This window comes from Pagrus major, chromosome 20 (assembly GCF_040436345.1).
Source record: "Pagrus major chromosome 20, Pma_NU_1.0".
Classification (NCBI taxonomy): Eukaryota; Metazoa; Chordata; class Actinopteri; order Spariformes; family Sparidae; genus Pagrus; species Pagrus major.
In genome coordinates this window covers 12,357,778-12,372,114 of record NC_133234.1, presented here as the reverse complement: position 1 = coordinate 12,372,114, position 14,337 = coordinate 12,357,778, and the positions used below count along the sequence as shown (strand labels likewise).

At 38.7% G+C, this 14,337-nt stretch overlaps 2 protein-coding genes across 2 annotated transcripts; one reads left to right on the top strand and one right to left on the bottom strand.

The window, feature by feature from the left end:
* The first annotated feature begins 389 nt into the window (after positions 1-389).
* ube2ib (ubiquitin-conjugating enzyme E2Ib) lies at positions 390-7,312 on the top strand. Its single transcript, XM_073489487.1, has 7 exons — positions 390-535; positions 2,284-2,362; positions 2,503-2,586; positions 2,937-3,009; positions 3,866-3,975; positions 5,523-5,602; positions 6,527-7,312. The coding sequence occupies exons 2-7, from the start codon at positions 2,297-2,299 to the stop codon at positions 6,588-6,590; spliced, it is 477 nt and encodes a 158-aa protein (XP_073345588.1). The 5' UTR covers positions 390-535; positions 2,284-2,296; the 3' UTR covers positions 6,591-7,312.
* Positions 7,311-12,825, bottom strand: LOC141015412 (uncharacterized). Its single transcript, XM_073489486.1, has 8 exons — positions 12,636-12,825; positions 11,291-11,432; positions 10,989-11,191; positions 10,733-10,887; positions 9,055-9,241; positions 8,864-8,966; positions 8,697-8,775; positions 7,311-8,142 (listed from the first exon to the last, which is right to left on the bottom strand). The coding sequence occupies exons 1-8, from the start codon at positions 12,763-12,765 to the stop codon at positions 7,681-7,683; spliced, it is 1,461 nt and encodes a 486-aa protein (XP_073345587.1). The 5' UTR covers positions 12,766-12,825; the 3' UTR covers positions 7,311-7,680.
* Positions 12,826-14,337: the final 1,512 nt, after the last annotated feature.

The following is a 14,337-nucleotide window of genomic DNA, read 5'->3' as shown; positions in this document are numbered from 1 at the left end:
AAAGTGCTTGTGAGCAGCAGAAATGTTGCTAGCACTGAAAAAATGTACCTAAAAACTTTGGCTGAATCATTGGAAGTTGAAATGACACGCTAAAACATTTTTAAATCTTTAGCACAGAAATAAATCTGCAGAAAATTTGTTTCAAGGAATATTGCCACTAGATGGCCAAAGTATTGGAAAGTAGACAGGAAAAGTGGACGTTCCTCTCCGCCACGAGCCAATCATAAGAGAAAGTGGGCGTTCCTGTAGTCCAGGAGCGACGAATGAATCCAGCGGGTGTCAAATCAATCAAACCAGTGGGCTCGACAGGAACGCCCCCCGGCGGCATCAATCAGACTCGGCTGGATCTTCCTGTGAGTGTTTCAGCAAAACCGGAAGTAAAGCTCGGATGATTGTTTCGCTTCACTGTTTCTGTGTCTGGCTTGAGTCGGAGCGGGTGGTTTTTCAGGAGGGAAACTTTGCAAGGTTCAACAGGATTTGAGCACGATTAATACATTTCGCTTATTTACCAGAGCCAGTGCAGCCATACTGAAAGGTAGGAGCACGCCTTTATGAAGGAACATGTCAATTTTGTCACGTATTATGAAATTTTACCCGCTTCAGTTTGCGCCATTTTCGCTAGTTTGGTAATGCACAAATGTGCGCCTTTTAGCTCTGGCGTTCTTTGTCCCTATTCTTTAATGGATTATGATATGGTTTATTTCTGTAGAATATTTCACATCCCTGTTTGTCAATCCAGAGAAGACGTTATTAAGCGTTTGAAGGAAGGTGTGATCACTTCTCGCTCATCCAAAATTGTGTCCAAATCAAGTGCAATTGCGCATTTTTGTGCTGCATCAGGCCGTGTCAGACGCTAACAGCGCCAGCGCCTGTGAAGATACAGCACGATTCTGGCGCACATGAGTTAGCTTATCAAGCTAGCCGGCTAGCTTCGGCTTGCTAATCAAATAGCTTCGATAGTCAGTTTGTGGACCCTTTCGTTGACAGCAAGTTTACAGTAGAGCTTCACGAACATGTAAAAGATAAAACGTCAATGTTTTCATATCCCGGGACGCTTAAGTTTAACACCAGGCGACACCGAAGAGTAGAAGCATTTTATGTAGACATGTATCACCACCGGCTAATGTTAACTCGGCTAGCCCCCTTAGCATACTAGACATTTCGATTAAAACAAGACTTTTGACACGTTCCTGTAACATTAGGGCTGGTTAAAACAGCTTAAACTTAAGCTGGCCAGATAATGTAGAGTGCAACTCCACCGTTATAAAGTTTGTAAATACTGCGTGGGCAGTTACCAGTCTGTGCTCGTAGCTACTGTTTTGTTGATTTGCCTCGTTTTCATTAATTCCTAACCGTCGTTGCCATAGAGAACATTAGACATTCTAATGGAGGGTCTTAATTAGAGCTCCTAATTAGCTCTGACGCGGACTGCAAACACCGAAGGTTATTGCCACTTTGCTAAAAGATAAGCTTGTTAAAGTGAAGAATCTATCATGTGTAGGTTGGTAAGTATATAAACATTATGGCATTTAGGTTATTTAACTCATCAATACACCTTAATCCACAGAGGAGGGACTTGTTAATACACGTGTGTATAACAAAACGTGTGTATTAATTCGTTTTAGTGTCTACAAAAGCAACTCTTACTGGTCTTTGTAGCTACAGTGTTAGATTGCAACTTTTCTAATATTATTGTTTTAGACAAGGAGCTTACCTGTCACTCTCAGCAATGATATTCCCACTAGAATCACATAATCAACCCCTTATGTCTGAAAAGCTCTCCATATCTCAGAAAGTGTTGTAAGTGTGCCAAAATAATGCCTCTCTATAATAACATGAAAGCATGCTCCCTCTCATGCTGCAGTACCACTGTTTAGTCCACTTTGCAGCCATTGTTTTTGTTATCTATTAATCTGACTTTTTTCCCATTAATCAGTTGGCTTATAAAGTGTTTGAAAATAAATAAATGTATCCACCCTACAGCCCAAAATAAAATTTTTAAACTGTATGTTTTGTCTGACCAACATTCCGAAACCTAAAGATGCTTTATTTACAGTGATACAACAATACTTATCACATTCTTAGATCGTCTTGTCCTTGTCTTTTTTGCTTTATAAATGACTAATCATTTGAGCTCTGCAACAATGCATGATTATTACAACGTCAGTTCAAGTTTTCAAGACAGTGCTCTCCTCCACAAACTCCTTGTATCCACACTGCTAAGTTGGACCAGATGCTGCGCGTGGTTTAATGTAATTGACTTGACACTCGCGTTCATTGCAGGAGTCCCCGAATCATGTCAGGCATTGCATTGAGCCGGCTTGCCCAGGAGCGCAAGGCATGGCGGAAGGACCATCCTTTTGTAAGTAATGTCTTCTGAGATGCACCTGCTCTGGCTCTCACCAAGAGGGTTTATTTGAGCTTTTATGATATAGTGTCAAGTCCTCTTGTACAGGCTGATGTTCTAACTGTTACTGTTTGTTCTCCTGTTCAATTTTTCAGGGATTTGTTGCTGTACCAACAAAAAATCCTGATGGAACCATGAATCTAATGAATTGGGAATGTGCTATTCCTGGCAAGAAAGGGGTAATGTTGGGTTTATAGTCCATTTGCATAAAATACATCTTCTGTTTTACATAGCACCCACTGCTAATTAGAACCCAATGAGCTCTATGAGGCATTAACATTGCTGTACTTGGTGTGCAAGATGGTTTTTAAAGAAGTTGTATTATGTAACACAACTTTAGAAGTATGTCTTTCATTACCTATGGTGCTAACATAGGTAGTGAATACCAACTAGAGCACTCAGCTGAGTTATGGTATCAAGGTTGTCAACAAGGTTGTTACGGTTGTCAACAAGATTGTCAGGGTCATTTTTGGTGGGAACTTGTGAATATGATATGGCTTTCTATTAAGAAGCTGATGTTTCTCCTCAGACTCCGTGGGAAGGCGGCCTGTTCAAACTGCGCATGTTGTTCAAGGATGACTATCCTTCTTCACCTCCAAAATGTGAGTTACTGTTTTCTGACCCATGTTTAGCATAAACACAACTGTTATTGCGATTGCTACACACAGTTATTTTGCTGTAGCAGATGATTGTAGAAAATTATCTGCAACTTTTCAGTCAGTAGATGGACTTAAGTATACATAACAGAAAAATGCTTGGTCTGGAATGTGAAGTCTGGTGCACACGACAGAACATGTCATCCCACTGGTTATTATAATCAGTTGGATAACCTGTGTTGTCCTCCTTACTGCAGTAGCAAACACAGATTTTTCCCACACCATCAATATTTGAAGGCTTATTAATAACTTTGAAACACTTCAAGGTGGATGAAGCTGATCCCACTACTGTATACATCTCCTTGGGGGCTTGATATTCACTCATTGTAAGCCGTCATTTGAATTGAATCCATTCATTGCTGTTCATAAGTTATAATTTGGATGTTAGTTAGTGGCCCAAACTCCAGTAGGTGCTCTCACACACACATCATTTTACAGCATTTTATAGCATTTGCAAGTAATGACTTGAGAGCTGACACGCTCTGGTGATATACCTGCTGTGACAATACTGGCCTATTGTGTGAACCATGTCATTACATTACCCCGTGGGTCAGTCACAATGTCAGGGCACTGTGATGTACAGTGTTCCTAATAATCAGCAACAGGGGTTGTGTTGTCTGAATGTCACATTAAAATAACATTAAGCCGTAGCTTGTGTGAGCAACAGAAGCTGCTTCCTTTAGTGAAGCAGTTCAGTCAGCGTACACTGTGAAAAAGCCTCGTGACATTTGTGGAGTTTGTTCATCTTGTCTGACATTTGTAATGGATCTGAAACTTAAGTGCCCTCATGTGTTTGTTTCAGGTAAATTTGAGCCTCCGCTCTTTCATCCAAACGTGTATCCATCAGGCACAGTATGCCTATCTATTCTAGAGGAGGACAAGGACTGGAGACCAGCCATCACAATAAAGCAGGTATGAACTGCCAAGCACACCTCATTTGCATTACAGAGCTTTGGATTTTTTTTAGTTTCATACTGTACCTCTTATTTTGTATCAGTTAGTGGCTACATCAATGTGAGCATTTGCAGTTTTTTGGGTTTTTTTAACTAAGAAGAAAAGATGTTTTGATGATTTAAAATTTGTCCTTTAACCAGTTCATAGTGGTCTAAGCCTGAAGTGGCTGGGGGCCACGCATACAAATATCCCATATCAAATATCAGTTTGCGTCACTTCTGACGTGTTTGCTTGGTTTCATCAGTGTTCATCATCCCTGGCCCCTCAACAACAACTTCCTCTTAAAATGTGAAACGGAACTTGAAAACTCAAAATCTTCACTAGAGGACATAATGAGTTTTCCATCACTCCATTAGCTCCACAAAAGTGTGATTTATTTTGGAGAACAGTAATTCCTTGCATTACAATAGTGCATTTGCACAGGACAGTGGTTGAGCCCTAATAATCTCTACAAAAACAAAGGTTCCTTCCTTGCAAGGACGTTGTTCAGGCTCTGATTAAACCAGAATGCTGTAATTGACTGGATAAATTTCATTTAGCCCTAATGTTTTAAGACAATTACAATACATCTTATAAAAGACAAACCCAAATTAATATATACACTTAGTGACTATAAACTTGCTATTGAAACTGGTGGCTATTAGAGAAAATGGATGTAATTGAAAACCTTTCTAATAGATATGGGAGGAAAAAAACTACAATTTAGTTGAGTTTAAGTTTAATTAGCAAGAATGAATAGAAGGCGTTTAAGTAAAAAACTGTTCTATTAGCATGCTCAATCAAGCTACACTCCACATGGTAACAGCCAGCCAGTATAAACAAGCAATACGTATCAACAAGTTATAAACTGTGTACTTTGCTTGAGACTACTTTCTGCTTGTAAACTCCAGCAACACCGTATAATCAAGTTTTATTGTAAGCCTGTAGTACCTTTGCTCAGACACACTACAGTAGTGTTAACAGTAGAGGGGGCTGCACATGTGATTGTAAAATGCACTGTGCATGCAGAGGGTTGTAATAACATTGAATTCCTATTTAAGGTGATGCTGGTATATTATCTTTATATGTGATGTAGTGAGGCCAATTGTTGCTTTTTTACCTGCATTTCCCACCAAATAAGTTCACTATTAAAAGGGAGCACATTTCTTAATTGTGCAAAATTTCCCAATTTCTCAAATTTAATTCCCCCTGACTGACTTCCTATCAACACCCTCAACTCTGACTGACTTCTAGTGTTCCTGGGCCAGGACTTTTCTATCATTCACCACCCCTACAGTGCAGCAGCAGGGGAGCTTCAGCCTATCCCACACCACACAACCAAACAACCACATCCAGCTCCTCTTCACATTCTCCATCTGCAGCAGCAGGTTGCACGTGGGAGGGTCTAACTCAGTTTTGCCAACTGACTTGGGACTTTAGTGACTGACATAGAAGCTGCCAGGAAATGCAAAACAAATTAATTGATTGTTTTATCAATTAGGCTCATTATTTCATTTATCTCACAGATCTTATTAGGTATCCAGGAACTCCTAAATGAACCAAATATCCAGGATCCAGCCCAAGCAGAGGCTTACACAATCTTCTGGTGAGTGACAACAGATCTCATCTTTTCAATGATGATACTCAAATGCTAAATTGATAGAAGTGACACATCTGTTTTGAAAAAGGCGAATGTAATGAGAAGTCAGTTATTGATCTCATGAGTCATGCCAAATCTGTTTCTCGGATGAAACTCATGACTTATGCGTGCATTGTAATACCATAGACATGTTAAGGCACTGTATTTATACCATAGGAATGGAGTAATTATTTAATTCTCTTGACTAATGCACCAATGTGTCAACTCTGTGCCAAACAATAAATTCAGCAAACTGACCAATTAAATGGTGGTTATAGTGCAGGTCACCTTTTAAAGTTTCTGGACCTAAAGCAACACTATAAACCTCAACTTAGTAATTGTACTGTTGGGGTACACTAAAAGCTGATGTCCACATGTCTCTTAATTGGATTTAGTTTGTTGCCTGGTTTGATTGCACTGTGGCCTAAGTAAGTCTATATGGTCCAAACAAGGCATTAACTTAGATTTTCTTCAATTTGCAGGTCTCATTTTATCATTAGTTTAACCACTTAAGTAAATTGATTTTTATTTGACTGAAATAGTTTTTCCTCCTTAACTTTGCCAACCACCAGTCCTGTTGGCAAAGCAACTCCTGTGACTGTAAGACCAGGATGATTATTGATCGATCGGACAGACTTGTAAAAATCTTAGAACATACACCAGAGCGTATACCTGAAGTATAAATCAAGGTAGAAGGACATCTTTGGATTTTTCTGTCTGTGGGTGTGTGTGCACATCTGACAGAAGAGACATTTGATTCCTAAATTTTTGTCATATAGGTGAAACACAATTTAATTCTCTTTCCTCTTGTTGCTGGTATGAGTATGTGATCAGAGCACCATGATAACTGCTTTCTTCTCTTTCTTTTTTTTTTTTTTTACCCCTTTTCAGCCAAGACAGAACAGAATATGAAAAAAGAGTTCGAGCACAAGCCAAAAAGTTCTCCCCCTCGTAAGGGCGAAGACTCTCCGCTGCGGCAGAAGGAATGGGTTTAACAAGAATCACCTCCCCGCTCAGTCTCTCAATGAATGTGCTCCTCTCACATCAGGACTTGCTTAAAGACTTCTATTTAAACTCCACACATTCTGTGCCATCCGATCTCCTTTGACCTATCATTTTTTGTTCTTAATTGCCAGTTTGGCGCATAATGCTGGGAGGGGATGGGTGCTTCAGCACCCTGGTCATTTCTTTTTAAACATTAATTGTCTTATGAGGTGCAAGGGACACAGCTCGGTACCAGTTTCATCAACTCCATGCAAGCTGGCTGTCATCAATGTCCAAGGAAGAAAATGTCTTTGTTTTATTTTGTTCTTTCACAGGCTCTATTCCTTTATGTTTCCCCCTTTATTTTCCATAAATTTAATGTAAAATTAGCTTATTTCATTGTCAGTATTTCAACTGCTGTATAATGAATGGCACTTTTATACTGTTGTATCTCACTAGTGTCTCTAGATGGCTCTGTCTAATTCTCTTTCCCAGGTTTTCTATTCAGCATGCTGTAATATATGATAGAATCTGCTGCCTTGGCTGTCTTTTTGTTATTCAGAGTGTTTGCTATGGAATAAATAAAAATGGCCATGATGACTGAGGCAGGTAGGCTTACTTCTGTATCAGACTTTAAGGTTATATGGTGCTTTGTTCATGTATGTGTTGGCGTAAATAAAACTTTCTAGAAAACGTTTGCATTTCCTTTATTCAATGAGTAAAATATATGCAAAGTTCAACTTTGTCTTTAAGATTTCAGACAGGTTGTTCAGTCATTAAAAAAAATCAGTCGGCGAGTGTCTTGAAGCCTTTTTGAGAACTTGTTTACAATTCGTTAATACTTTTACATTTAATGCAAGCAAAAGGTTATGCAATTTATTATCTACATTATTCATGTTTTACAAATAAAGTTGCTCTAAGTATCAAAGAATACATTGTGCTGTAGGAACAAAAGTAAAGAGTATTATCTTTGGCTTCAAGCAGCGGCAGTGTTGTTTTGAAGCATTATACTGTATAGTGAACTTGTAGGCCCAACATTAAACTGTCACAAATACATCAGCTTATGCTTCAGTGACAGCATCCACTCTGATCATCTCTGTCGTGCAGGATTTACTTGACAGGCTCCCATGGCGCTCTGCTGTGACTGGACTATTCTGCTGGAAGGCGCTCAGGGTGCAGTACTCGTTGCAGTAAAACAGCGGATCCCTCTCCAGGGACAGCCAGCAACCTGAGTCTCCTTCAGCAGGGCTCCCTGGCCGTGAACTGAGGGCCAGACTCTTGAGCGAGCTCCCTGGAGCTGACAGTGGAGCCATGGTGCTGACAGCATACGGGATGCCCAGGAGAGAGGTGTCACAGCCGGGGTCGATTATGTTGCTGTAGGGGCTGCCCTGCATGAAGTGGTGGTGAAACTGGGGCTCGCACTCTTCCTCCTCGATAACCTCACACTTGGTCAGCGTGTTGATTTGGAGCGTTTCCTCTGCCTTCATCATGTCTGCTGTGTTTTCTTGTATGACCACCCAGCTCTGTAAACACAGTCATGTTTAGGGACATTAACTTGAGATAATTCTTAAACATTCACAGATGGCAGTGACTGATGTTCATCTGATGTGTGACATCCATGCCATCAGTTTTTGTTATCTTATTATTCTAATTGTTTCTTCTTTTTTTTTTCTTTTTATATTTTTTTACTTAAACCTTGTGTTTCATTGTACAATGGCATTTGTACAGGGAAACGCAGTTACTTAAAAAAAATAATAATGAAAGGTTAAAGGAACAGTTTACTGAGAAATGAAAATTCAGTCATTATATCTACTCTCCCACCAGTTGTTTTGGAGAACTCTGTTACACTTTTGTGGACCACAAACTTCACCCAAATTTTCATCTGCATGAAGTTGAGTTGACCGAATTTTCATTTTTGGGTGGACTCATCCTTTAACTTGAATTTTTTGTATACATTTATTTTATTATTTTTAGAATGAAGAGCTCTTTGTTTCCCTGGCACAAAAGGAGTAATAAATAACTAATAGATTTTCACATTTGGTGCATCCCTAGCATTTCATTAACAGGCTGCACTTACCTTAAAATCTCCCTGGCAGTCACTGTACAGGGTGCTGAAATAGGGTGCTGGAGTCGGGATGAAGGCATTTCGTCTCCATCTGTAAGAGAGGAATATAAAGGTAATATCTAGCATTTGTTGTACTGTGGTATTACGTTTACTGAGGAGAAAAAAAAGTTGGACCTTACTTTTTAATTGGAGCATAACACAGAAATAAGACAACTGTCACCACCACACACAAGGGGATGATCACCCTCCCCAGTCCAAAACCAAATGTGTTTGGTGGGCGAGCTGCGAGGATATACAGTTAGAATACACATTTCAGGATAGGTAGATAAAAATGTTTTGTTTTTTTTATTTGCTGTATCTACTTTCTCACCTGACTCGCCAGTTACAGCTGACCCCATCTTCCAGTGAACCTCAGAGGACCAGTCACTCCACTGCCCCTTGTAGAAAGCCTGACTGGGACTGGACCGCACTCTGGCAGCGTATTCAGTGTCCGGCTCAAAGTTTTCATCATCCACAGAAAAACTCTTGCTGTTTGAGTTAATTACATGTGGAATCACCTGAATGAAACAAACAGGGTAGCATGTAATGAAACTAAAAACTAAAATGGAGATTCCATTTGGAAGCTCATTAGTGCTCAATCAACAAATTAACTTATGTGTTCATCGATAATATGACAGGACGATTGTTCAAACTGAGAAGAGCAAAAGATTAAATTAACAATTTACTAGAAAGAAATTGTCGCTTTATGGACTGTCAACTGATTTTTGGTCAATTGATTACATGCATTTTTTCCCCTGTGAAATGTTCTTCAGTACAATGACAACTTAGGCAAGTCCTGCATTATGACCTTATCTTGAGTATCTTTTTGAAGAGGGGTCCTGTGTCAAAATATAGCTTTAGAGGCACATTCAGTGTGGACAAACAGCAACCTTTATCCCCTAAATATAAAATATTAAATAGTTTATGTTTTTTTTGTGTGATGTGGCTAAAAAGGACTCAAACTCAATAACCTGGTGTTATTAAATGATAAATAAGTGAATCTTGTAGCCTTGTAACAGGTTCATCTGGTCGCTCTCATTGGGACACTGGACTGAAACAGAGCTATCATTGTGTTCTTAGTTAAACAAGTCTTTTCTTGCTTTGACAGAGCCCAAATGTCTGCGGTGGAAAAAGACCTATGGGTCAAATAAAGTCACAGTTTCAACCACAGACTGTTGCCACACTGAGCTGACGGCCACAGTGGCTGCCGATGAAGTCGCTGTGGTGGTTTCTCATTTTTAAAAAATGTCTTAGCAGCTCAGAGCAGTCGCAGTCACAAGAGGAAACACAGAAAAAGGAAAATTATAAATTATTAACAGCAGTTTAGGTCACAATGGCAACTGTGTGAAAAAAAACAAAAAACGCACCAGTAATTATAAGATCATTCAAAGTATCATTATTTTTGTATCATTTTGTTGATTGGTTGGTTTGTCACCAGGATTACACAAAAACTACTGAACAGATTTCTACTAAACTTGGATGGAGAATGGGTCTCAGCCCAGAATAGACCTGATTTACTTTTCAGGTGAATCCAGATAAATGGATGGATCAAGGAATTTTTTCTCACTTTCTTTAACATTACGAAATAGAACATTTTTTTAAAAAACATTCTCGGTAATTTCTCAGGGAATAATGCATGGATCTTAATGCAAAAAATCAGGCGTATTTAAAAAATACAGGCCGAATGAATTTAAATATGTTTTATTTGATATTGGATTAGGCTTGATTAAATTAAAGGGGACTGTTGGACCTTTAATCCCAATTAAGTGATTTCAGTCATCTTTATATTATCAATCTGTACGTTTCTCTGTTTTATCCTCTAAACATGATCAGTTTGCCAATAGATTTTACTGCCCCAAACAGGCCTCAAATGAATGAATTAAAAAAAAATTTCAGACATTATGTCCATATCAGTATAAAAATAATAAAGTTTCCCAACACAGGTGTTATTCTCTTATCCCAGCCAAGAAAGAGTCCCCCCTTCATGCTCATTTATAATTGAACCTTACATTTTGTCTTTCTCCCCTTGTGTAATAACGGAGCTGAAATGTCAGCCTGTCAACCAGCTCAGTAAAAACATATTCCTCATAGGTACTCATCCAGGTGAAGTGGTATTGACTTGCGTTGTGGCTCACTGTGAGGCAGCACGGTGCGTTCAGTTTAACTGGTGAGAGGACACATAAAGAGGCAGAAGTGTATTTTATCTGAATATATATGAATATGTTCAGTGTCTCTGTGATGAGAACAGACCAGTGTCTTCCTTACTGTTTTTCTCAATCTCATATTCTTCATCCAGCACCTCACAGTCTTCAGACTCATTATGTCGGTAGTGGCAGAGTGAGATTTTATAGATGTCTGAATCCGAAAATGTCTCTGGATAAGTGTTGTCACCAGGCATCGGAGTTGATTTGTCGGCTGAACAGAAGTAATCCCCATCGGTCTTAGTCAGCATACACTGAAACTTCGTTCTGCACAAAGAGGAGAGGAGAAACTCTAATGAAACACACTGTCAACAATACATTTAATGTTTTTCATGATTAATAAGTGCCAGTAAAAAAGAGCCTCACAGGTCATAAGTGTCTGTAAAGGTGAGCCAGTAGGAGCCGTCGCTGTCTGAGGTGTTTTCTGATGGTGCAATGCTCAGGGAGCAGTTGATGGTGAACACATAATTGTTCAAACAGTGAAGATTGTGGTTCACACCTTCAAGGACTAAAAAGGCAATGTTTTAATTAGACTGTCAGAAGTCAAAACAGAGATGTTACCAAAGTGTCAGTTTGTAAGAGGCTGTTATGCACAGATGTAAACCTGATCCCTTTTGTGGGTGAATTATCTTTTAGTATTTGTAGGTTTTTCTTTCAGGTTTATAGGTCTGCCAGACTGAAACATCTGTTGAAATGGAACGACGGTCGAAATGGAAATTGGTTTTGTTTTTTTGACTCAATAGATACATTTGGTTGTGATAATAATTTTGTGAAATGGGTTAAAGTCATATCTAATGACCCTCAAGCTACAGTTGGGTTAAGATCAAGGTACTCTTCTTCTGACACCCTACGCCTTCTATGCACAGCTACAGGTTGAAGAAGTATTTCGTAAAATATCTCTGTATGCTGATAATGTGCCAATGTTTTTATCTAATCTTGAGACAACTCTCAGTAGGATAATCAACATGTTAACTAGATTTTCTGAATATACGATTAACTTAACAAATCAGTTAAACATCACAACCAAATTACTTGTCATCCAGTCGTTTCATCAGTCGTACAAAGCCAATTTTGTTTAATTATTTGGTAAAATGAGGCAAGATTTAATGCATTGGGCCTCACTTCCTGTTTCTTGGTTAAGACAGAGAGCCCTTATAGACATGAATGTGTGACCCAGATTTCTCTGTGCCATTGTAATTACTATAGATTTGCCAAATATCAAAGTATACCAGCAATGTGCTCTCTTGAGGTTTGTATCTGAATGTGTAGAACATTCCTCTGTTTGTCTGGACATTGAATCAACATTGTTGAAATGTAGAATTCAAGATGAATTTTGGATAATTGTGCCAATCCAATGATAGTCAATGCTATGACGGACGAACCTCCACATTTTCCCTAATAATTAACAATCCTTTAATTGTTAAATGAAAAAAACACATTAACATCTAAGAGTGACTAACCAGCATCTAAAACTGCATGCATATTGGTTTGTTGTCAAATGAAAAACCTTAATTAACACATTGTCATATGTTTTCTACACCTTCAATAAGCTATCAACTAGCGATTTCCCATTATAATGTGAAAGTTACACAAACCTTTCCCCAAAAATAAAGGTATTGATGAGCATTTTTAAAAATTTTTTCTGGGGACAGACAGTGATTTTCTATCACATTTCAAAAAACTAAAAATGCTGGCTGATCAGCTACCTAACCTGTGGTAGGATTTCCGTGCAGACAGAAGGATGTGCTGGTAGATGCAAGCAGGAACACGGTCAGCTGCAGTAGCATCAGCATTGGCCTCGGCAGAGAGCACCAGTCCATCACACCAGACGGTCCAGACATCAGCTCAGCCCAGAGAAATGTCAGTTAAGACATTCTGTCCTGAAGCTCTTGTAAAAAGCTGTCTTCACTGTAGACTGAAGGAGGGAGGCTCTCAGTCAGTCTTTTCACACTGATCGCTATCACTCATGTCAGTAGTGGGAGAGGATGTGCTTTTTTAAGAGAGCGGTTGTAAATGGAAAGTGTGTGAAAGGGGGTAAGGCTTGAGTCTCACGTCACAAATCAACAAATCAACACAATATCATACCGACTTCGGTATGTCTTTTCATAAAATTGTGTTTAATTCTTCTCACTGTCAGTTGTTAGTCTGTTTTAATTGCTTTAGAAAACCAATTAAAGTACAAAACCTGGAAGTTTTTTGAGTCTCTTAATGTTTTACTCTTCATAGTTAACTAAAGGTGCAACTAAATGATTTTTTAGTGTTCTTGAGGTGTCTTCACTTCCGGTAACCTACTAAATACGCACAAAGTTGGCAGATATTCATGTCAAAACAAAACTGTGGTCAGATAATATTGATTGAAAAGTTGATAAGACACCAAATATACACATGTAATGGTAAGGCTTGTCACACAATACTGCTCTAACTTCTGTCTCAAGCTCCACTCACAAAACTTGTCCCAAAAATCCATCTGGACTGTTTGTACTGTTAAGTGCATTGTGTAGCTCCTGTCCTCTGATCCATAATCAAATACATTAGAAACCATGTTTAACCAAATATCCAATGATATTTGTTTTAAGTTGATGTGTTTGCCTTATGTCTTACGTTCATTTTTACGCCGAAGAAGTCACAGTAGAGTCTAAAGTCTGTTTACAATTAAAGGTCGCAAGTTAATCAGTGTGCTCTGGTCCCTTTTTCCACATTTAAATAGACCTAATTCGCATGAAATGTAACACCATTAAACATACCAATTTTTATTGACATTGGTTACTTACCTGATGTGATTGAGCACATAGAAATGTTTGATTTCGGCTTCTAATCATCTCATTCTACACACTCATTATTTTTAGGTCAATATATTTTGAGTCATTAGTTCGTATCATACATCAATCATCTTTTGACATTTCTTCATACATGACGAAGAATTATTTTAGAATGTCCTAAACATATAGCAAAGTAATCTGAAATAGAATATAAATTATTTTCAACCGAAATAAAGATTATTGTAAAGAAGATCTTAAGTTCCAGGTACGAGCAACCTGAAATTGAAATATATCAATTATTGTGCAACTTACAAAAGTGTTGTGCAATGTGTTGGGTGTTGTCAGGAGATCAGCTGAACGTAGTTGTGTGTTGTGGTGATTCTGTAGGAGATATGAGCTGTCTTCCTCTAAGTTGATTTTGTTGATTTAGAGTCTGTAAAACACACTAAGTTACACAGTAGTAGCGTGTCTGTGTCTTGCTGTGTTAGGTCGCAGCAGGGCGTGAAGTACAATAATCTGCCGTAGATCAAGCGGAAGTCATCGTTGGCGAGCTGGCAGCTTAGCTTTGATCAGCTGGGCTGGCATGCATACTGTACATTTCGCTGTTTGTGTGTTGCAGCAAGTATAAGCAAAGGTTAAAAGTTAAGAAGGCGA

Coding starts and splice junctions, on each gene's coding strand:
- ube2ib (XM_073489487.1), top strand. CDS start 2,297: ATGTCAGGCATTGCATTGAGCCGGCTTGCCCAGGAGCGCAAGGCATGG. Junction 3,010..3,865: donor TCCTTCTTCACCTCCAAAAT/GTGAGTTACTGT, acceptor TGTTTGTTTCAG/GTAAATTTGAGCCTCCGCTC. Junction 5,603..6,526: donor GAGGCTTACACAATCTTCTG/GTGAGTGACAAC, acceptor ACCCCTTTTCAG/CCAAGACAGAACAGAATATG.
- LOC141015412 (XM_073489486.1), bottom strand. CDS start 12,765: ATGTCTGGACCGTCTGGTGTGATGGACTGGTGCTCTCTGCCGAGGCCA. Junction 9,242..10,732: donor CAAGGGGAGAAAGACAAAAT/GTAAGGTTCAAT, acceptor TGTTTCATTCAG/GTGATTCCACATGTAATTAA. Junction 8,776..8,863: donor TGTTATGCTCCAATTAAAAA/GTAAGGTCCAAC, acceptor CCTCTCTTACAG/ATGGAGACGAAATGCCTTCA.